Source organism: Protobothrops mucrosquamatus, unplaced genomic scaffold (assembly GCF_001527695.2).
Source record: "Protobothrops mucrosquamatus isolate PMUCROS unplaced genomic scaffold, P.Mucros_1.0 scaffold1680, whole genome shotgun sequence".
Taxonomy (NCBI): domain Eukaryota; kingdom Metazoa; phylum Chordata; class Lepidosauria; order Squamata; family Viperidae; genus Protobothrops; species Protobothrops mucrosquamatus.
This window is the reverse complement of record NW_015387836.1, coordinates 276102-300511: the sequence shown is the minus strand read 5'-3', so window position 1 is coordinate 300511 and position 24410 is coordinate 276102. Positions and strand designations below refer to the sequence as shown.

At 39.9% G+C, this 24410-nt stretch overlaps 1 protein-coding gene across 1 annotated transcript in view; it reads left to right on the top strand.

Moving 5' to 3' along the window:
- The window catches only part of WSCD1 (WSC domain containing 1), a 42032-nt gene that overhangs the window by 2348 nt on the left and 15274 nt on the right, over positions 1–24410 (top strand). Inside the window, exons 2-4 of the mRNA XM_015822805.1 lie at positions 5225–5339; positions 7127–7311; positions 11711–11832. Of these exons, the coding sequence (XP_015678291.1) occupies positions 5225–5339; positions 7127–7311; positions 11711–11832 (422 nt within the window). The remainder of the gene's footprint in view (positions 1–5224; positions 5340–7126; positions 7312–11710; positions 11833–24410) is intronic.

The window sequence follows — 24410 nt, the reverse complement described above, 5'->3', positions numbered from 1 at the left end:
TTGCTTCTTGTCCTGCCTCCAGGCGCTTTGGAAAATAGCTTGACTCCCTCTTCTTTATGGCAACCCCTGAGATATTGGAACACTGCTATCATGTCCCCCCTCGTCCTTCTCTTCATTAAACTAGACATACCCAATTCCAGCAACCATTCCTTATATGCTTTAGCCTCCAGTCCCCCAATCATCTTTGTTGCTCTTCTCTGAGTCATGTCGCAATATGTTGCGACACGTCACGTGACATGTCGAGTTTGACACCCGTGCCATAAAGGAACATAGAACTGACTTTGGGGAAGATATAAGCAATCTGTTAAGAGGATCAACACTATGTTGCTTTACACCAAGGGTATCCAACCTTGGCAACTTTAAGACGTGTGGACTTCAACTCCCAGAATTCCCCAGTCAACCATTCAGGCTGTTGAACTAAAGAATCACCCAGATTTCATCTAACTGGTTGATTTCTTTGATGGCTTGATTTGTTAGAAATCAGGCTCATATAGCTCTACAATAACAAGGAAATTGAAAAGGTGTGCAGGAATGTGAAACTCGAGAGACTTTTTGAAAGAGGAACATATATACAATTCTTTCTACTTCACTCTCCTTTAAAGAAAGAAAAGAAAAAAGTAGGCTAAACCAGGCAGGGTTTTGCAGGTTGCTTTGAAGAGAAATAAATAATTAAATGACAACATGAAACAGAAAAATATCTCTCTCTCTCTTTCTCTTTCTCTTTCTCTCTCTCTCTTTCTCTCTCTCTCTCTCTCTAATATCTTTTCCCCAACTTTAAAGTACTCAGACTGGGATATGAGAAATATAGATAGTCCTCGACTTACGACCACTAGTGGGACTGCAAATTCCATTGCTATGAGATGCGGTCGTTAAGTGAACCCAGCTTTCCCATTGACTTGTTAGTCGGAAGCCCATGGGAAGGTCGCAAATGGTGATCACATGACCACAGGATGCTACAACTGTCATAAATACAGGCCAGTTGCCAAGCACTTGAATTTTGATCACATGACTATGGGGACACTGCAACACTTGTAAGTGCAAGAACCAGTTCTAAGTCGCTTTTTCCAACGCCATTGTAACTTGAAACATTGTTAAATGAATGGTTGTACGTTAAGGACTACTTATACCTAGAACAGTGTTTTTCAAACTTAGCCATTTTAAGATGTGTGGACCAGGGCAGGGGTCCCCAACCACCAGGCTGTGGACCGGCACCAGTCTGTGGCCTGCCAGGAACCAGGTCACACAAGTGAAGTCCCATTTGCACACGCACGGGATCCAGGCAGCAGGTGAAACCACACACTCCTGGTCCATGGAAAAACCACCCTCCACGGAACAGGTCCCTGGTGCCTAAAAGGTCGAAGGCTGCTGGACTAGAGTACTGGGTTTTGATTGGAGAAATCCAGGCTGGCTGGGGAATTCTGGGAGTTGAAGTCCACACATCTTAAAGTTGCCAAGTCTGAAATACAATGACCTAGAAACGTCAGTAATGTGTCCTTGTCGCAGAAGTAACTTAACTACATTGCATGAATTTTTCATTCATGGAAATGAAATTGTTCACCAAAATGTGTGCATGGAAAGAGGGTCTGTCAGTAATCATTTTTAATCCACAAATGCGTGCATGAATAAAATTCTCTGGTGAAGCTCAGTAGCTTTCGTTATTATTATTATTATTATTATTATTATTATTATTATTATTATTATTATTATTATTATTATTATTATTATTATTATTATTATTATTATTATTTTACTGTCTGCAGTGGCTTCCCTTTGCATCAAAGCTCTGTGGTTCAGATTTCCTTGTATGTCTTTATCTTCTGTGATTCAAACCAATCAGATAAAATTTAGCTCTGCTTTTAGAGAGCGCTGTGCACATTTGTGTCACTGTCAGATTTTGTGTAAGATAACACATGCAGTTGAAGAGATTTCTAAGAAACCCAAGAAGGCAGCTAGCTATCATGGGAAAAGAGACTTTATAAACCATCAACCAATCCATTTCCAAAGCTTTTACAGCAGATGCTTAAATGAAAAGGAGATATTTATGAGTGCTACACTTTTCTAGTTGATATGATAGCGTGCTATAAAAATACACATGTATTCAGTTTGGGAAGCCTTACAGAAAATGTCAGCTGATCAATAACCAGTGCTGCTGGCACGCACTAACCAAAAGGTGATTTTTTTTTTCACCATCATGTCCTTTCACAAGAAATTAAATAAACGGTTAGTCTTTATTTCTCCAAGTATAATTTTTTTTCTATCATCTTTTCACTACATTTGTCTGACAGTTTGCAAGATCGAATTCAGAAGCTTTATCAAGGAGATGCAAACTTGATGGTTTTATTTTAATTTTGCATTACAGAAGGGGGCAATGAAGGAAGATTGGTTTTAAATAAATGTTGCATTGCTTGAAGATTTTTCAAGTGGGATGTCAAAGTCAAGGAAATGCAGCAAACGTGCCTTAACAATGCCAGAAGAAATTATATCACTTCTGCTTTCTAGCCCTAATTCTGGTTTTTTTCCCTTATTTCTCTGATTAATACAAAGTCTGGGTTGGCTCATTTCTTCAAGCAGATCCGCTTTAAAGTCTGGCTAGAATCAGGGAACTGATTATAATGGTTTGCAAACTGACATGAGAAGTTTCATAAACACTCTAATCAACCTTTATGGGGGAAGTGAGAAAGTTGATTGTAAATGGTCATAGTTTTGAACAAAAATGAAATATCCAGCAGTTAGTCCTCAACTTACAACAATTCCTTTAGCAACTATTCAGAGTTACAATGGCACTTTGGATAAAGTGACTTACAACCAGTTCTCGCACTTACAACCATAGTAGCATTGCCCGAATGTCACATGATCAAAATTCAGGTTGCTTGGCAACCTGACAGGTATTTAAAATGGTTGCAGCATCCTGGGGTCATGTGATCAGCATTTGCAACCTTCCCAACCAGCTTCCAACAAGCAAAATCAAGGGGGGGGGGGAGAGACAGATTTGCTTAACAACCACATGATTCAACTCTCTGATTTGTTTTTAAAAACGTGGCCAAAAGATCGTAAAATTGAACATGAATCACTTAACAAGCACCTTGCTCAACAACAGAAATTCTGGTCCCAATTGAGAACAAGGGCTGGGGTATGTGTGTGACATGACATCAGTGTTTCAATATCTAAGGGGCTGCCACAAGGAAGAGGGGGGTGGTCAACCTATTCTCCAATGCCCCTGAAGGCAGGACAAGAAGAAACGGATGGAAAATAATCATGGAGAGAAGGAACCTAGATTAACCGCAATGATTCACTTAACAACCGTAGCAAAAAAGGACATAAAATCAGGTACGTATGTTGTCATAAATTGAGGACTATCTATACCAGAAGATTGTTTTTCAATGTCAGCATGCAATTTCCCTCAATGCAGGCTTCCTGCAGTACTGCAAGAAATTAAAATGGCTTAACCAGATGGATATTTTTATAGAAGACCCACCCAGACCTATAGATAGCCATCAGGAGGGAGCACCAGCCATTGTTACCATTCATAATTAACCCACAAATTTAAGGGGGGGGAAGGCAGGAACATCGGGGCAGTGATAAAGTGAAAGATGTTGAGACCCTGGAAAGAGTGCAGAGAAGAACAACAAAGACGATTGGAGGACTGAAGGCTAAAACATACGAAGAACTAGACATTGGGTATGTCTAGTCTAGTGAAAAGAAGGACTAGGGGTGACATGATAGCAGTGTTCCAATATTTGAGGGGTTGCCATAAAGAAAAGGGGGTCAACCTATTTTCCAAAGTAATTAAAGGCAATACAAGAAGCAAGGCTCAGGCAGAAAACCCTACACCATTTCAGACAAATGGCTGTCCAGTCTCTTCTTAAAAACTTCCAGTGTTGGAGCATTCACCCCTTCTGGAGGCAGGTTGTTCCACTGGCTAATTGTTCTAACTGTCAGGAAGTTTCTCCTTGGTTCTAGGTTGCTTCTCTCTTTGGTTAGTTTCCATCCATTGCTTCTTGTCCTGCCTTCAGGCACTTTGGAGAACAGCTTGACTCCCTCTTTTTATGGCAACCCCTGAGATACTGGAAGACTGGAACCCTAGTCCTTCTCTTCATTAAACTAGCCATGCCCAATTCCAGCAACCATTCTTTATATGTTTTAGCCTCCAGTCCCCTGATCATCTTTGTTGCTCTTCTCTGCACTTTTTCTAGAGTCTCAATTTTAGCTTATTCTAATGTGTTATGTGAATATATCCTTACAATCGCAGAGAATAAACACATGGAAAGTTTGTAAGTGGGACTAGAAGAGTCATCATCTGTCATTTTTGCACCAGATCATCTCTAGAGACTGTTCTGAACCATGGTCTTCCATGAATTCAACTGGTCTTCTTGGAAAGTCAACTAAGATGGCAGCTGTCATTCCTACCAATTCCAAATTATTTCTGCATTATGTAAATATGTCCTTATTTGGTTGCAGCTCCACCTTCAGTAAGTTTTAGAGCATGTACTTGAGTTCTGTTAATAAATACATAATTAATGTTACATGTGAGAATTAAAAATATATTCTCACTGCTAATGCTGCACAAGACAAGGTAGAAGAAAACAACAAAAAAGCATGGTACAGGTAGTCCTTGACCTACGACCACAACTGACCCCCAAATTTCTGTTGCTTAAGCAAGACAGTTGTTAAGTGAATTTTGCCCTATTTTTCGATTTTTCTTGCCACATCTGTTAAGGGAATCATTACAGTAGTTGTGAATAACACGTTAAGTGAATGTGGCTCCCCATTGAATTTGCTTGTCAGGTCATCACATGACCCTGGGACACTGCACGGCAACTGAGTCAGTTGTCAAGCATCTGAATTTGATCATGTGACCATGGGGATATTGCAATGGTCATTAAGGGTGAAAAATAGTCATAAATCACTTTTTTCAGTGCCATTGTAACTTCAAACAGTTACTAAATGAATGGTTGTAAGTCAAGGTCTACTTTTGTTGTTGTTGGTTGCAAAGTCATGTTCGACTCATCGCTACCCCATGGACAACATTCCTCCAGGCCTTCCTGTCCTCTATCATCAGTTTAATTCTTAATCATATTTTATTGGTTCTTCCTGGCAGAACATGACGCTACTGCTATTATACGAGAGGAATGCAAGGCTGTTCTTTAGAAAGAACACTGATTTTTTGTATTCTGTTCTTCTCACGATTCTTTCTAACTGTCTTTCTGTCTTTCATATGTTCAAGGCACTTACATTGGCTGCTTTGGTGATGACTCAAGAAAAAGGACATTGAAAGGAGCCGTGTTCCACGACTTGAGAAAAATGACAATTTCCCACTGCCAAGAAGCCTGTGCTGAGAGGTAAAAAATTAGAATAAGAAATAAGAAAACAAAAAACAAACATTTCTTCTGCATCCTGTTGCCTCTCAAATGTTCAGAACAGAATGGATAAACCAGCCTAACATGAATTGGTCCCTATTTTATAAATATATTGACTCAGCATGAAATAGCATGTGAGAATGACCTTGGGAGGCAGAAAGAACTGCTGTTTCAGGGAATTCATCACATTTGCAGATGACATTAAACTAGCAGAAATAGCCAACATATCAGAAGATAGGCTCCAGATCCAGATGGATCTCGACAGACTTGAACACTGGGCCCTATGAAACAAAACAAAATTCAGTGTAGAGAAAAGTAAGGTTTTACCCTTAGGCAAGAAAAACCAAATGTACAGGTACAGATTAAGTGAAATGTGGTTCAATAGCAATAACTGTGAGAAGTTACTTGGAATCTTGGTGGACAAACACTTAAATATGAGCCAACAGTATACGGCATTAGCCAAAAAAGCCAGCACAATCCTAGATTGCATTAACGGAGAGATAGAATCACGGTCACGTGATGTATTAGTACTGCTTTATAAAGCCTTAGTAAGACCACACTTAATACTTATTACTTGCTGCATCCAGTTTTGGTCACCACATTATAAAAAAAGACGTAGAGACTCTGGAAAGAGTGCAGAAAAAAGCAACGAAGATGATTAAGGAACTGGAGGCTAAAAGATACAAAGAACAGTTGCAGGAATTGGGTTTGTCTACTCTAGTGAAAAGAAGGGCTAACAGTGACCTGATAGCAGTGTTTCAATAATTGAGGGGCTGCCCACAAAGAAGAGGGGGTCAAGCTATTTTCAAAAGCACCAGAAGGCAAGACAAGAAACAATGGATGGAAACTAATCAAGGAGAAAACTGCCCTAGAAATAAGGAGAAATTTCTTGACAGTTAGAACAATTAATCGGTGGAACGACTTGCCTCCAGAAGTTATGGATGCTCCATCACTGGAGGTTTTTAAGAAGAGATTGGACAACCATTTGTCTGAAATGATATAGGGCAGTGATGGCGAACCTTTTAGAGACCGAGTGCCCAAACTGCAACCCAAAACTCACTTATGCATCGTCGGGTGCCGGGTGGGTGTGGCCCATTGGGTGGGCGTGGCTGCTTTGGTAACGGCAGACTGGGTGGGACTAAAAAGTTCAATCAATCAATTCCAACTTTGCAAGATCTTTTTTTCCCCGTGAGATGTTGAAATTGACTGATTGATTGAACCTTTTTTTTTGCACATGGCGGCGGAGGCCTAAAGCGAAAAGGTTTTATAAAACCCAGCTGAAGGCCTAGGACTGGGGCGACGGCGCGCGTGCGCACAGAGAGGGCTCTGAGTGCTGCCTCTGGCACCCGTGCCATAGGTTCACCACCACTGGTATAGGGTCTCCTGTTTGAGCATGGGGTTGGGCTAGAAGACCTCCAATTCCCTGCTCAAGCAGGAGACCCTATGCCTGCAACCATTCTTCATATGTTTCAGCCTCCAGACCCCTGATCATCTTAGTTGCTCTTCTCTGCACTCTTTCCAAAGTCTCAACATTTTTTTTTTATAATGTGGTGACCAAACACGGATGCAGTATCCTTACTAGGGCTGTATAAAGAGTCCTTGGAGTCTCTACCTTTCCCTCTTCAACTTCTCTCCTTTCAGTTTCTCCTGGACTCCCCCCACCTCCGTCTCCCAGGTCCCTCTCTTGCCTGTCAAATATTACTCCATATTTGTTTTTGGTATAGGTTGCAATAATGATATAGGAAGAAATTCGTTTTGTTTTCACCCAGGGCTTATAAATATGCCGGCTTAGAATATGGAGCAGAATGCTATTGTGGAAACCAGCTGCCAGTGAATATTGCAAAGCAGGAAGAATGCAACAATGAGTGCAGAGGGGAGAAAGGGACCATCTGTGGAGGCATCAACAGGCTCTCTGTTTACCAGGTGGAGGAATCAGGGGCAGGGCCTAAACGACGTAAGTGATGTAAGCTTCTTAAGTGAGTATTTATTTCCAATAGGGATGGGGGCAACTGAATGCATGTATTGTTTTCTGCTTGACTGTTTGTCTGGTGTTAATAGATATGCAGGGATAAGCAGTAAGTAAGTAGATAAGCAGGGGTTAATACCAGACAAACAATCAAGCAGAAGGCTTTATGAGTGGGGACCCCCCAAAAATACTTAATAATCTCTATTATGGGTACAGGATATGGGTGCAAGAGATGGATCTGGGAAGTTGATGGGGTTACATTTTGAACTCTATATTCTTAATTTACCTCATCAGGACAGTTCCAGGTTGTCCCTTTGCTGATGTTCAACTCACTTTGATATGGAAGGACCCTACAGACATAGATTAGCACTTCCCTCAACTGATTCTGTTGAGTGATTCTTAGCTTCTGTCCTAGTTATAGCCTATCATTAAGGGAGCAAACAACAGGAAAAAAAATGGAAGATTCCAAAAATAAAAGCCCAGCCCATAATACCTGTAACGAGTAAGAGTTCATTTTGCAATGAATAAGAAATTTGTGGTAAACTTTGTTCATCATTTTTGGTTTTAAAGGAAAAAACATTTCCTTTTTCACCCTTTTCTAGTTATCCTGTTAGAGAGAGTGGAGAATAATATATCTTAAATCTCTGATTCATTCTTATTTTGCTCAAATATATAGCTCCCTATGAATGCTATTTGTGGAGAAGGAATGCTAAAATCGTTCCCTTTGCTAATAAAAAGGATTTTTACCCCTGCACAGCTTAACCTGCTTCTTGGCCCATTTCCAAAATTTGTATCAGTGCTAACACTTCTTCAAGTACAAAAGGAGCCTGGGGTTTATTGATTGATTGAGTTTATTTGTTCCTGGAATTGGGAATGTTTGAATGAGAAGAAGGAATGCAGATACTCCGTAACTTACAACCATTCATTTAGTGACTGTTTGAAGTTACAACAGCACTGAAAAATGTGACTTATGACCATTTTTCACACTTACGGCCATTTCAGCATCCCCATGGTCACGTGATCAAAATTCGGATGCTTGGCAACTGACTCATATTTGCAGCGTCCTGGGGTCACGTGATCCCCTTTTGCGACCTTCTCACAAGCAAAATCAATGGGGAAGCCAGATATCACTTAACAACCATGTTACTAACTTAACAGCTGCAGTGATTCACTTAATACCCGTGGCAAGAAAGTTCATAAAATGGGGCAAAATTAATTTAACATCTGTCTCATTTAACAATAGAAATTCTGGGTTCAGTTGTGGTCATAGATTGAGGACTACCTGTATTCCTGAAGCTTTCAAAATTCTGATTGATACCACTTGGGCTCTGTGAGATGCCTAAATAAAAAGCATTAATATTGATTAAAACAGCCGGATCATTTAATTGATTAATTGGGGGGGGGAAGTAAATGATTGGCATTACTATCATATTCTTACTGACTTAGAAATAAAGTCTGCAATATTCAGTGGAGCTTAATCAAAATCTTTCTGGCTGAAAAATTGCAGCCTCTGCAGTTTTCTTAAAGTATACCCCAATTAATTTGAGTTTTGTTTTTTTGTTTTTTTGTTTTGTAAACTGTTCTTAATCATGGTACATACAATTTCTGCAAAGTATATCATCCAATAAGGTACTTTCCCATTCTGGCTGATTCTTCTTTCCTGATGTGGCAGAGAATACATTTTGGTCATCTTTCATATGCAAAATTAATCAAGATTAATTGATTCATCACATAAAATCAGTTGGTTAAGAACTTTCTCATAAAGGAGTTACAGTCTCCTGAAGCCTGCCTGTTCTCTAATGAAACCAGGACTTTTTGAACATTTCACTTAAAAGTCTAATGATCAAGAAGGATGTGATGTCTTCGTAGGGTTCCTTTTGTTTTCTGTTGAAAATGTAGAAGCTCGGGTCCCTAGATGTTCCCCTTTTAAAAGACAAAAGTCAAAATGAAATATACAGATAGTCCTCAACTTACAGCTATTCATTTAGTGACTGTTCAAAGTTGCAACAGCACTGAAAAAGTGACTTATGACTGGTTTTCATACTTAGGACAGTTGCAGAATCCCTGTGGTCACATGATCAAAATTCAGAGACTTGGCAACTGGCATGTATTTATGACGGTTGCAGTGTCCCTGGGTCATGTGACAGACATTTGAGACCTTCTGACAAGCCAGGTCAATGCGGAAGCTAGATTCACTTAACAACCATGTTACTAGCTTAACAACTGCAGTGATTCACTTGACAACCGTTGCAAGAAATGCTGCAAAAGTGGGGCAAAAGTCACTTAACAACTGTCTAACTTAGTGACTGAAATTTTGGGCTCAATTGTGGCCATAAATTGATGACTACCTATATACAACATTACCTCTACATACAATCCATGGGTTCCTCCTTCATTAAAGTCTCCTAGCTTTCAAGGATCTTTGGCAAATCTTCATAGGTACATTATTTTGTATAAATGAATATCATTCAAACTTTTGGAAAGTTTTGGATCCCCTGGGATATAATAATAATAATAATAATAATAATAATAATAATAATAATAATAATAATAATAATAATAATAATAATAATAATAATAATAATAATAATAATAATAATAATAATAATAATAATAATAATAATAATAATAAAGTTGGAAGGGAGCTTGGAGGTTATCGAGTCCAACCCCCTGCTCAGGCAGGCAGGAAACCCTACACCATTTCGGACAGATGGCTGTCCAGTCTCTTTTTAAAAACTTCCAGTGTTGGAGCATTCACCGCTTCTGGAGGCAGGTTGTTCCATTGATTAATTGTTCTAACTGTCAGGAAGTTTCTCCTTAGTTCTAGGTTGCTTCTCTCCTTGATTAGTTTCCATCCGTTGCTTCTTGTCCTGCCTTCAGGCGCTTTGGAGAATAGCTTGACTCCCTCTACTTTGTGGCAGCCCCTGAGATATTGGAACACTGCTATCATGTCCCCCCTCGTCCTTCTCTTCGTTAAACTAAACATACCCAATTCCAGCAACCGTTCCTCATATGCTTTAGCCTCCAGTCCCCTAATCATCTTTGTTGCTCTTCTCTGTACTCTTTCTAGAGTCTCAGCATCTTTTTTACATCGGGTGACCAAAACTGGATGCAGTATTCCAAATGTGGCCTTACCAAGGCATTGTAAAGTGGTATTAATACTTCACGTGATCTTGATTCTATCCCTCTGTTAATGCAGCCTAGCACTGCGTTGGCCTTTTTGGCAGCTGCAGCACACAGCTGGTTCATATTTAGGTGATTGTTTTAGTTCTTTGTCTTTTCCATCTTTGCTGGTAGGCAGGCCTTCAGCTCAGTGGTGTAGGGTTCTGATAATTCCCATTTTGTGCTCCAGTGAGTAGTTAGAATCAAAATGTAAATATTGATCTGTGTGTGGGGGTTTTCTCTAAATTTCAGTGTTAAGGCTTCTGTCTTCCTTAATGTATACTGCACAGTCCAGGAAGGCTAGTCTATTTTCCTTAACATCTTCATGTGTGAATTTGATATGTTTGATGAATGCTTCCAATTCCTGTGTTTTGATCTTGACCCAAGTATCGTCCGCATACTTATACCGGTGAGTGAGTCGAATTCCTGTGAAGGGCTTTAGGGCTTTAGTTGCTACTTCTTCCATGTGGCCACAGTGGGGGACAGAGGTGAACCCACGACGCAGCTGTGTTTTTGTCTGTAAAAACCTTCATTGTATTTAAAATAGTTCAGTTCCAACAGAACTGAAGAAGCTTCTTGAATGAGAAGTGAAACATCTTCAAGGAAAAACAAAGCCCAGTTGCTTCTTGAAAAAAAAAACACCTTTGGGACAACCATGGCTTGGATGACTGAAAATCTCCATAGACAGATCATCACATTAGAAATCTTTTTAGTATTTGAACATTAAAATAACCTTCCTATGAAAAGGAATAAAGATGAAGAAATGTTTTGGGTAAAAATCCCCCTTTCCCTCCGCACACAAATACACAGGAGGATTCCTGAAGCTGTTTTTGCAAATCATTAAAATTCCAGGTCTTTCCTGAAGAGGAACAATTTTGGAGATTTTTTTTTTTTAATGAAGAGCTTTTCAAAGCCTCGCAGGGGAGAATGAGGAAGAGGGGACAGAACAGAAGAGACATTTTCAAAGGAAAAAAATAGTGTTGCTTCCCTCAAAGGGAGGGGGTCATTTCAAACCCAAATTTTTAACAGGCCAGTAGGGCTGAGTTAAAAATCAGGAATTGTGAGTAGGCTTCACAGAAACCAGATCATATTTTTATCATGTTAACTATTTCTCTCTCCCTCCCTCTGTGAGAGTATGAGTGTGTTCGTGTATACTCCTTAGGGTAATAGGAGGTTATCCTGGTTGCTATTATTTAAGATCAAACTTCTTGTCTTTCTTTTGCAGGGCAAAATATTATCTATCGAGGATGTTTTAAAGTACCAGAAAATTTAACGAACGTCTTGCCAGCCTCGTTGATACATTCCAATTTGACAGTGGAGATGTGCTCTGAATTTTGCTCCCAAAAAGTAAGAATTCCTTTCCTTTTTCCTTTTCCTCTTCTTTTTCTCCTTCCTTCCTTCCTTCCTTCCTTCCTTCCTTCCTTCCTTCCTTCCTTCCTTCCTTCCTTCCTTCCTTCCCTCCCTCCCTCCCTCCCTTCCTAGTTTAATATATTATTAGGGTTGGATGTTGTTTAATAAGATATTGCCGCAGGATGTAAGTTGTTCCAAGTACCAGTAATCCTCAACTTACAACAGTTCTTTTTAGTGACCATTCAAAGTTACAACATCACTGAAAAAAGTGACTTATGACCATTTTTCACACTTAGGACCATTGCAGCATCCCTGTGGTCACATGATCAAAATTCAGATGCTTGGCAAGGGGTTCATATTTATGACGGCTGCAGTGTCCCTAGGGTCATGTGATCACCTTTTGTAATCTTCTGATAAGCAAAGTCAATGGGGAAGCCAGATGTACTTTACAACCTTGTTACTAACTTACCAACTACAGTGATTCACTTAACAACGGTGGCAAGAAAAGTCATAAAATGGGGCACCACTCACTTAACAAATGTTTCACTTAGCAATGGAAATGTTGGGCTCAATTGTGATCGGAAGTTGAGGACTACCTGTAAAGCTGCCTTTTGCAATTGACCAATGATGATTTTGTCCATGCCAATGGTATTCAAGTGGTGCTCCAGATGTTTTGGATACTGGCCAAGATACTCTAGCTGTTCCAGATGTTCCAGATACTGGCCAGTATCTGGATACTCCAGATGCTGGCACTATCTTTGCTTTCTATTGCCACAGTTGTTCTACCTCTCTTTGCAAGTCTTTATATTTTGTGATTTTCTCCAGTTCTTTGTATTCTATTCAAAAATTCTCCAGCCTTGGCAACTTTAAGACTTGTGGACTTCAACTCCCAGAATTCCTCAGCCAGCAAAGCTGGCTGAGGAATTCTGGGAGTTGAAGTCCACAAGTCTTAAAGTTGCCAAGGTTGAGGACCCCTGTACTATTCTATTCTATTCCACTGTCTCCAGCAAATGCAACATCCAATAGCCAGACGTCTTTGTCTTTCTTATCAACAATTGTTAAATCTGGGGTGTTATGTGGCAGGTGCTTGTCTGCTTGAAGTCTAAAATCCCACAGTACTTCTTCAGAACTTCTTCATTTCCTATTACTTCGTCTATTTGTGATCCCATCAATTCTTGATTTCTGGCAAGTGGTATTTCCTGGAGATTTCCTGTGCATCATTTTTGCTACTTTGTCATGCCATTGTTTGTAGTCAGCCTGTGTGATCTTCTTGCAGCAGCTAACCAGATAGTCCACTGTTTCCTCAGCTTCTTTACAGAGACAGCATTTCCTGTCTGCCGCGCTCTTCTCAATTCTGGGTGTTTTGCATTTGTCCTTAAGGCTTAGTCTTGTGCAGCCAGAATTAAATCCTCTGTTTTTTTCTTCAACTTTCCTGCTCTTACCCATTGCCAGGCCTTGTTGTTACCTGCTTTATTTTCTAGTTTTGCTTATATTTAATGTACTGGCCATGTAACTTTGCCTCGTCATTATTATTATTTAATATGAAATCACAGACGCAAGTTCTTTAGCTCATGTTGGCCTTCAAACACATTGAGTAATTCCCAAGAACCTAGGATGTCATTATGTGTATATGTTTGTGTATATATCCATGTGTTTGTGTATGTGTGTATGTGTGTACACACACGCACACTGTATAGCCCATGTTTATTATTTTTACAAATAACTCAAGGTGGCAAACATATACAACACACCTTCCTCCTCCTATTTTCTCCATAACAACAACCTCATGAGGTGGACTGGGCTGAGAGAAAGGTCAACCAGCAGGTTTTCATGGCCAAGCCCCTTAGATGTTGGAACACTGCTGTCATGTCAACCCTAGTCCTTCTCTTCATTAAACTAGACATACCCAATTCCAGCAACTTTTCTTTATATGTTTTAGCCTCCAGTCCTCTGATCACCTTTGTTGGTCTTCTCTGCATTCTTTCTAGAGTCTCAACATCTTTTTTATATGGTGGCAATCAAAACTGGATGCAATATTCCAAGTGTGGACTTACCAAGTTATAGTAAAGTGATATTAATACTTCATGTGATTCTATCCCTTTGTTAATGCAGCCTAGGACTATGTAGTCCTAGGGCAGATATAAACTATCAATATAACTATGGGGATGTAATGCATAGTGAACAGTCATTAGCTTTCTTTTTTTTTTGTGCCCAAATTGTCCAGTTCAGCCTGTGTCCAGTTAATAATTCCAGCAGCATATTGTGTCACAGCTATGGCCCAGATATTGATGGCTTTGATGGTATTTCCACCATTCAGTTTTGTCTTTAGCTTTTTTCTCACTCTTTGGATATATTTGTCACTAATTACTTTTTTAAAATTTGTCATGCTTGATATTATCCAACTGTAAAATGCTCAGATACTGGTTGGCTTCAGATTGATGGTTCCTAATGGTTTGGTCATTTGGCATTTCAATTCCATTATTGTTCGTGATTTTACTTCAATTTATTTCCACTGTGGCAATTTTCTCTGGGCCATTATTATCATTACATCACATTTCATTTTTCCTATATTTTCTGCCACAAAATTACAGCAAACTAAGCCACTATTGCTTGACAAATGAGGTCAAAGAAGGGTCTTGGGATATATCTATGAAAGAGGTTTGTTTGTAAGGTCTAGGTCTTCAGTTTCCTAACTTCTTCTCAAAGCTAGGGGCTTCTGATATAGAAAATGTATCTGTAATTGATTTTAAGATTATACCAAAGATGATTAGGGGACTGGAGCTAAAACATGTGAAGAACAGTTGCAGGAATTTGGTATGTCTAGTTTAATGAAAAAAAAAGGACTAGGGTGATATTGTGGTGGAAAAACCACGATACTTACATCAGAAGACAAGACTACGAAGGGTTGGAGAACACAGGTTTATTTGCGCAAAGGTTCAGAGCATTCATATGACAAATTCTGAACACTGGGCTATTCCCAGCGTGTCATTCTTATACAGCTTGCCACCCACGCCTAACCCAATGGATGACTTCTTATCTACCTTTAACACACTAAAAGAGGGAAGTTCATGTCTTGAGACCTCACACATAGGAAAAAGGGAAGTTGATACAATTGACAGAAAACCACACTGCTCTACATGGGTAATACCTTACACCATCTGAGACCTTCAGTTAACATTTCTTGTAAAAAGGTTTCTTCATAGAATTACACACAGGTCATCACACACAGCCAGTTTATAATATTAGGTAATGCTTGCTAAACATCACTCCTGTTAATGAAAATATTTGTTTATAGTATTTTTCCATCCCTCTCTCCGTCTCTGCCTCAATATGATAGTGGTCTTCTAATATCTCAAGGGTTGCCACAAAGAAGAGGTAATCAAGCTATTCTCCAAAGTACCTGAGGGCAGGACAAGAAGCAATGGATGGAAGCTAATCAAGGAGAGAAGCAACCTAGAACTAAGGAGAAATTTCCTGACAGTTAAAACAATTAACCAGTGGAACGACTTGCCTCCAGAAGTTGTGAATGCTCCATCACTGATTTTTTTTAATCACTGGAAATGTTGTCCAATCTCTTCCAATCACAACTGTTTGCCTGAAATAGTAGAGGGTTTCCTGCCTAAGCAAGGGGTTGGACTAGAAGACCTCCAAGGATGCTTGGCAACTAACATGGATTTATGGCAACTGCACTATCCTTGGGTCAAGTGATCACCATTTGTAACCTTCCTTAGCTGACTTCCAACAAGCAAATTCAATGGGGGGGGGGGGAAAGCATGATTCATTTAATGACTGAATGATTCACTTAATAATTGCAGTGATTCGCTTAACAAGAAAGGTCATAAAATGGCAAGAAAGGTTGTAAAATGGAGCAAAATTCACTTAAGAACTGTCTTGCTTAGTGACAGACATTTTCAGCTCAGTTGTGGTTGTAAGTTGAAGACCACCTGGAAACTGAATTGAATAAGACTGTGTTTAGCCTTACGATTATGATTCTTCACATATTTTTCACTCTAGACATATTGCCAGCCCTACAAAATGTTGCCCTTTCTTAGTTCCCAGAGATTCATAAAATTCCAACCTTCAGCATTCTCCCTCAATCTTTTTTACTAATGAAAAGAGAAAGATACTTAGGTTTGCCAGTCTTAGAGACAGGAACTTGAAAAAGCCCTTTCCTGAATTGAATATTCAGGACAGCAAAATAAATCACAATATTGTAAACAATGTGGCACTATTATCTCCAAATGTTCCAGTTCTGGGGTAAAACATCCAGAGAGGAGATTCATCTCCTGAAATAATCAAGAGTCTTGCATGTTGAATGAGATGGCTTCCTTTGACAGACCAATGGCCAATAAATTAAAGTTCGTGACATTTCAAAGATTACGTTTTGGTTCTGTCATATTTTCTAAACACTCGATGGTAACATAAGTCTATATAGTGTTTGGATGTTTTAAAAAATACCATGCTATGCTCCTAAATATTTAGATCTTCATCTAAGTTGAATATGACAGTATGTAATTTATCAGTTAGATACTAAAGCTGCCTTTTCTTTGAGGACAGAGATGGGTAACCTTCAACTGAGGGATGTTGTTAACCACAAAGTAACCTACAATCACTCTGCTGAAAATCAGTAGCAAGGTGTCAGATCTTCATTAAAAGGAAAGCATTAGTTGTTGTAAATGTCTGTTGTGACCTTTTCAGCCTCTTCATATCAACTACCTCTCCTAAAGCTTCCCCTCAAATAGCATATAAGGTTTTTCTTTTTCCGATTCATCTTCACAACAATCCTGCAAAGTGGGACAGGCTGGTTAAGAACGAGTAGGCTGAAACCTAAATGGCTTTGTTAGCTGAGGATGCAGACCAGCCCTAATCCAATAGTTCATGTCTAGTCTAGTGAAAAGAAGGACTGGGGTGACATGATAGCAGGGTTCCAATATTTGAGGGGCTGCCACAAAGAAGAATGGGTTAAGCTATTCTCCAAAGCACCTGAAGGCAGGACAAGAAGCAATGGATGGAAACTAATCAAGGAGAGGAGCAACCTAGAACTAAGCAGAAATTTCTTGACATTGAGAGCAATTAATCAGTAAAACGACTTGCCTCCAGAAGTTGTGGGTGCTCCAACACTGGAGGCTTTTTAAGAAGAGACTGGACAGCCACTTGTCTGAATTGGTGTAGAATTTCCTGCTTGAGCAGGGGGTTGGACTAGAAGACTTCCATGGTCCCTTCCAACTCTGTTATTCTGAAGAAGACATCCAGCCCCCTTCTTACACTTACAGGCCCGTGCAATTGATTTTAGAATTACTAATCCTTTGTAACTTTAATTGTTCTTATATTTATAATTGTTTCTGTATTTCTGTAAGCCATCCAGAGTTACTTTGGACAGTGAGATGGGTGAAGTATTAGATAGATAGATAGATAGATAGATAGATAGATAGATAGATAGATAGATAGATAGATAGATAGATAGATAGATAGATAGATAGATAGATAGATAGATAGATAGATAGATAGATAGATAAATAGATAGATAATGTTTTCTTAGAACGCTAGCCTCAGGTGTCTTCACTGTCAGTACCATTTCCATGATAACATACATCGTTAACATTTCTCTTCATTGTTTCCATAAAAGCAGAAAGTGAGCTTGCTCCTGCTGTGATTCATTTTGAACGCGCTTAATGTTAGATCATGACTTTGTTTGAGAAAACGATGCTATATTTCAAATGTGAAAACAAAAGGCAGAAAGGAGCATTTGGAATAACACACATCTACTTGCCTGTGGCTGAAAAGGGTGACAGCTCCAAAGAAACCATCACGTCCGTCAAAATGTCAAGGCAGATCATTGTAACTAGTTCTGTTTTCATCCCAATCCCTCTTCTCTACCCTGAGGAGTCCTTCTGGGGGCAGTCAAAATATCAAGATGGCAATTGCAGTAAAAAAAATATTCTTTTTTTATGCAACACACAAACACACACACACACACGTAAAAATAGGCAGGATTTTAATTGTGTGGATTTCGATCGCCATCTTTGCATTTTCGACCTTTCCTCCAGATACCCCTGAGCAGATATTAATCTCTGCAAAGAGGATTAAATAACAAAAGGATTAATAAAACCTGAATGTGGTTAGTTCCAATTTTATACAATTTCAGGAATTTTAATAAGGTTAGGGTTAAGAAGATCAGAGTCCTATTGCTTAATGACAGCGACAATTTAATGGACTCAATTGTGGTCGTAAGTCGAAGATTACCTGTAGAAATTTTGCATTCAAAACATTTTGGGCTCAAAACATCTCCTTTGAGGAGGAAACAATTGTTCTGAGTTTGAAACAGGTTGTTCTGTCTCACTATTTTCATAGTTAGCGTAAGACATTTCCAGTTTGAGTTAATCTATTTTGAATTGGAAGTTGGGCTGTTTTGGGGTTCCAGGATGTCCTAAATAGGATCAAAAGCCCACTGAGATGTCCAAAAAAATCCATTCAGGTCTCAAAACCAGTGTTATCAGTTTTAGATGTCATGCCACAATCTTGAAAGACTTAACTTTGAGCAAAGACAATGACAGAGCCGTGATGACGCAGTGGTTAGAATGCAGTATTGCGGGCTTACTATGCCTACAGCCACGAAATTCGATACTGACCTGCTCAAGGTTGACTCAGCCTTCCACCCTTCCGAGGTCGATAAAATGAGGACCCAGATTATTGGGGACAATAGGCTGACTCTGTAAACTGCCCAGAGAGTGTTGCAAAGCACTGTGGAGTAGGATATAAGTCTAAGTGCTCTTGCTATTGCTATAGAAAGAAGGGATATCAATATGGGAAAAGATCAAGTTCGTTTTCTATCTTTGCTGAATGTCTTTAAGTTACAAGGAGGCAGTGTCTGATTGAACATTAGGAAACACATCCCAGTGTCAAGAACAACTGAACCACCAATACTGGAGGTGAACACCGCTTCGATGGGTGCGTTTTTCTATAGGAGATGCTTTAATCTGTGTTACTGTATTATTTCAGTAAAAAGTTGAACCTCGTGACTTAAATACAGGTAGTCTTCCATTTCCGATCACAATTGAGCCCCAAATTTCTGTTGCTAAGCAGAACAGTTGTTAAGTGAGTTTTGCCCCATTTAATGACCTTTCTTGCCACATTTGGTAAATGAATCCCTGCAGTTGTTAAGTTAGTAAAATGTTTGTTAAGTGAATCTGGCTTCCCCATTGACTTTGTTTGTCAGAAGATCAGAAAAGTTGATCACATGACCCTGGGCCATTGCAACCATCATAAATACATGCCAGTTGCCAAACATTTGAATTTTGATCATATGCCCGTGGGGGTGCTGCAACGGTTGTAAGTGTGAAAAACAGTCATAGGTTGCTTTTTGTCAGTGCCCTTGTAACTTCAAACTGTCACTAAACGAATTGAGAATTATCTATAATCTCTTCCAACTCAATGGTGGTGTTCAAACGCTATTCTTAACCTTGTTACTAAATTAACCTGTTTTCTGGATTTGTGCTACACACTAGACCACAATCCAGCCAGTAAGCTAGATAATATGCTAAGCCACAGAAAACTCAGTTATGGTTAATACTAATCAAACTTACCATATTATGCAAAGGCAGCTACAAGCTTTTCCATTGTGATTAGTTGTGTTGTGTATCCAGAAGATACAATTTAGCAGTCCAAATGATAGCTCTGTCCTGCTCAGATAGACCTCACTGTTTTCCTAGGCTTCATCTCTACAAAGGAAAAGGAAAATCTGCTAATGATTTTCTCTTAGAAGATGTTTTTTTTAACATGTAATCAAACTGAATTTTTTTCTGTCCTGTTAAAATGGACTAATGAGAGCCACAGTTTTCTCCCCTGCCACGATTTTAACCTAAAGGGAAAGTCAGAAGGGGACAGTTTGAACCCAATTATGTTGACAACTATTTAATGCCTTGTCATGCTGAAGGAACATTATAAAAAAAGCCTTAGGGACTCTCCATAAATTACCTCATTAGGAGGGGATCATTACCAACAGAGCTTATGTTCTCTTTAGGAGAATAGTGTTGGGGCCTGTTCACCAGACACATTTAGGGTAGTTGATAGCTGCTGCCTGCTTTGAACTGACCTTCTGTTTTGCATAGATAGGAGAAATAATAGGTTTATTCTTTCCTGATGCCCTGATCCATAAAGGTGATCCTAGGCACACCTTCTTAGCTATAAGACTCACCAGATCATGGGGCTTCCTTTCAAGTCCACACTCATTTTGTTTATTTAATTTGTATCCCATCTTTGAGCGGTGTGATGGTCTAGAGGTGGAGGTCTTGACTCACAATCAGGAAGCTGTGAGTTCAATCGTAGGTAGCCGCAGATATTTCTCTCTCTGGGCACAATGAGTAATTCTTTGCTGTGAACTTTGCATAGGCGTCAGGAAGGGCATCCAGCCAGTAAATGCTCAGCTCCATTCAGTCGCCCTTACTCCACCCCTATGCAAGATATTACAGGGATGTTAAAAGAGGAAAAATGTATCCCACCGCTATTATTTTTACAAATAACTCAAGATGGCAAACATAGCCAAGCTTCCTCCTTCAATTTCCTCCACAATAACAACCTTGTGAGGTGGGTTGGGCTGAGAAGGACAGGCCCAAAGTCATCCAGCTGGCTTTTATGGCTAAAGTGGGACTTGAACTCAAATTTTCCTGCTTTCTAGCCTGGTGTCTTAATCATTAGATCAAACTGGTCCTCTTTTATTGCATTTCACAATTTTAACCCTTTCGCTGCATGAAGTGAGGTGAAAAGCACCATTTTGCATGTAGATAGGTTGTAGATAGGTTGTAGATAGTCCCAAGGATACTCTTTTGGGTGATTTTGTTTAGTTTCCATGGAAAAAATAACCTCCACATGTTTTATATTTCCTGGAATAATAAGTAGATTGGAGCATGGCCCCTTTCAGATTTTCACAATGTGAAATGTTGTGATTTAATTTTCAAATAAAAAAAACCTGCTCTGAAATATTTATAGTAATTGAGAAAAAAGATCTTTAGCAAGATTTGTTTTGAGAGCTAGCACAGTATCTTCAAATTGGGCCTTCATTGTCATATGTAATGTGCTTGTTCAATCCAAATTCCAGATCAGTCTGAAATAAAAAAAACCCACTCAAAATGGCACACAGTGTTTTCTAGCACAAAATGTTTTTTAGCAGATCATTCTACATGCACACAAATGTACACAAATGTAGAAATGATATATACTTGGCCATTAAAGTTCTGTTCTGTTTTGTTCTACTCTACTCTGTTCTGTTCTACTGTACTCTACTGCAGGGATCCCCAACCTATGGCCCGTGGACCGGTACCGGGCCGCGGGCTCTTGGCCAGTGGGCTGCAGAAATGGCTGGCCAGGGCATGTACACGTGGGCATGCATTTTCCCCCACTCGCACCCACGGTCCTGTTTGCACAGGACCGTCCTGTTTGCATGCATAAATGGGCCGCTTGTGTGTGTATACATGGCCCATTTGCGCATGTACGAATGGGCGCTAGCCACCCCAGGGGATGCGCAGCCGTTCGTACATGTGCATGGCACCAGTGCATGCTGCATGCACAAATGCGGCCACTAGTACTGCACAAGTGGGCGTGGCCCCGTTTGCGTGCACGTGCGCAGGCACGCAGAAATTTGGAAGCTGCTCTCCCCTCCGGGCCATGAGCCCGGAAAGATTGTAGAACTCCACTCTACTGTACTCTATCCTGCCTACTCTATCCCTATCCCTATCCCTGTCCCTGTCCCTGTCCCTGTCCCTGTCCCTGTCCCTATCCCTATCCCTATCTCCATTCCATTCCATTCCATTCCATTCCACCTTTATAGGTGATTACAAGTAGTCCTTGAGTTACAAACATTTATCTAATGACTGTTTGAAATTACAGTGGCACTGAAAAAAAGTGACTTACAACTGGTCCTCACACTTACAACTACTGCAGCAACCCCACAATTACATCATCAAAGTTTAGGCAGTTGGCAACCAGTATGTATTAATGATGGTTGCAGCATCCTGGAGTCATGAGATCGCCATTAGCGACCTTCATAACTGGCTTCTGACAAACAAAGTTAATAGGAAAATATGGACAATTCACTTAATGATTACAATGATTCACTTAACCATGGCAAAAAAAAACTCAAAACGTCAGGTGCAATTCCCTTAACAATTCCCTTGCTTAGCAACAGAAATTCTTGTCCTAATTGTGGCATAAGCCAAGGATTACCTGTATTCAGAGAAGACCATGCTCAAAAAGGCAGTTTATTAACCTGGAAAGTATGTGCCATCTGTTGCTTAATATACGCATAGAGATATACATTTATTCAGATCGATCTCAAATGTTTCTGTTCCAATAGAACCAAGTAAACGTCTTCTTTTATTTCTTCAAAATTATATGAAAAGATACTACAGCAAACATTGTACAAATAACAATAGGTATTAGAGCTGGCTAATGTTTTGGATTTGAAGACATAATTTCCCAGGTGGGGGGCAAAGGCATGAATCTCTACAGTGGCTTAATCCAAATTAATCTTGTCCTCTGAGAGATTCCTGGGAACAGATTCTGAGACAGAATCTTCTAAGTGAATATGGTGGCCACGACTCTGCAATTTTATTTATTTATATCCCACCTTTATTATTTTTAAAAATAACTCAAGGCAGTGAACATATCCAACACACCTTCCTCTCCTATTTTCTCTGCAACAGCAACCTTGTGAGGTGGGTTGGGCTGAGAGAGAGAGGGACTGGCCCAAGGTCACTAGTTGGCTTTCATGCCTAAGGCAGGGCTAGAACTCTCAGTCTCCTGGTGATTGGCCCAAAGTCACCCAGCTGGCTTTTGTGCCTAAGGCAGGACTAGAACTCTCAGTCTCCTGGTGATTGGCCCAAAGTCACCCAGCTGGCTTTCATGCCTAAGGTGGGATTGGAACCTGTGGTCTCTTGTGTTCTAGGGTAGTATCTTAACCACTAGGCCAAACTGACTCTCAATTGAAGCCTATCTCTTTTTTAATGAGTGCCTCATGTTGACTCCCCTGGATACAACACATATAATTTCAAAGGATTCAATCAGCAACTGCTTTTTGAAGTTCTTGAAAGTCCTGCTTGAGACACCAGTGACAGTATCTAGCCACTTTGTCTTCTGTAGGCATCTTTTTCTATTGCTTTCAGTTTTTATCAAGATCTTTTCTAATAACTCTTGCCTTCACAATATGGCCTCAAAGTATTTAAACTTTAGCTTTATTATTACTGCCATCTGGTTTTACTTTGTCTGGCACTGAATGATTTGTTCTTCTTGGTGTCCAAGGCATTCTCCACAATATTTTCTAGTACTACAATTCAAAGACATCAATCATTGTCTTTGTTCACTCTTTCTGATAATCTAGCTTTCACACCCATATGTTGCAACTGGGAGAACTCTGGCCTTGGCAATATTTATCCTCGCTGTCAGTGGGAAGTCTCTGCAATATATTAGTTTTCCTACATCCATCATCCTCTTTCTCCCAAGTAATATCCCAAAGGTGCTTTTTCAAAAGGCAACTGGACTTTGTTTTTCTTTGAAGACGTTTTGCTTCTCATCCAAGAAGCTTCTTCAGTTCTGACACTTCTTGGGTGAGAGGTGAAACATCTTCAAGGAAAAACAAAGTCCAGTTACCTTTTGAAAAATCATGTTTGGCACATGGCCTGGATGACTGAGAATCTCCGTAGATACTCCCAAGTAGTAGATATTTCTACACTCATTGCCACCATCATCCCTATGAAAGTTTGAGCCTAGGAAGAGAATGTCAATTAAGATAGAAAAATGGGGGTTAGACAGCATCACCACCAGATGGATCCATAGCTAGCTGACCGGCCGTATTCAGCGTGTGGTCCTCAATGGCACCGCATCTACATGGAGGGAAGTGTGTAGTGGGGTGCCCCAAGGCTCTGTTCTGGGCCCAGTGCTCTTCAACATCTTCATCAATGATCTGGACGAGGGGATAGATGGGGAACTCATCAAATTTGCAGACAACACCAAGCTGGCAGGAATAGCCAACATCCCAGAAGACAGGCTTAGGATACAGGAGGATCTGGACAGACTTGAACACTGGGCGCTATCTAACAAAATGAAATTCAATGGTGAAAAAAGTAAGGTTCTACATTTAGGCAAGAAAAACCAAATGTACAGGTATAGTATAGGGGGTACCTTGCTCAATAGTAGTAACTGTGAGAGGGACCTCGGAGTCCTAGAGGACAATCACTTAAATATGAGCCAGCAGTGTGCTGCAGCTGCCAAAAAGGCTAACACAGTGCTGGGCTGCATTAACAGAGGGATAGAATCAAGATCACGTGAAGTATTAATACCACTTTACAATGCCTTGATAAGGCCACACTTGGAATACTGCATCCAGTTTTGGTCACTACGATGTAAAAAAGATGTTGACACTCTAGAAAGAGTACAGAGAAGAGCAACAAAGATGATTAGGGGACTGGAGGCCAAAGCATATAAGGAAAGGCTGCTGGAATTGGGTATGTCTAGTTTAATGAAGAGAAGGACGAGGGGGGACATGATAGCAGTATTCCAATATCTCAGGGGCTGCCACAAAGAAG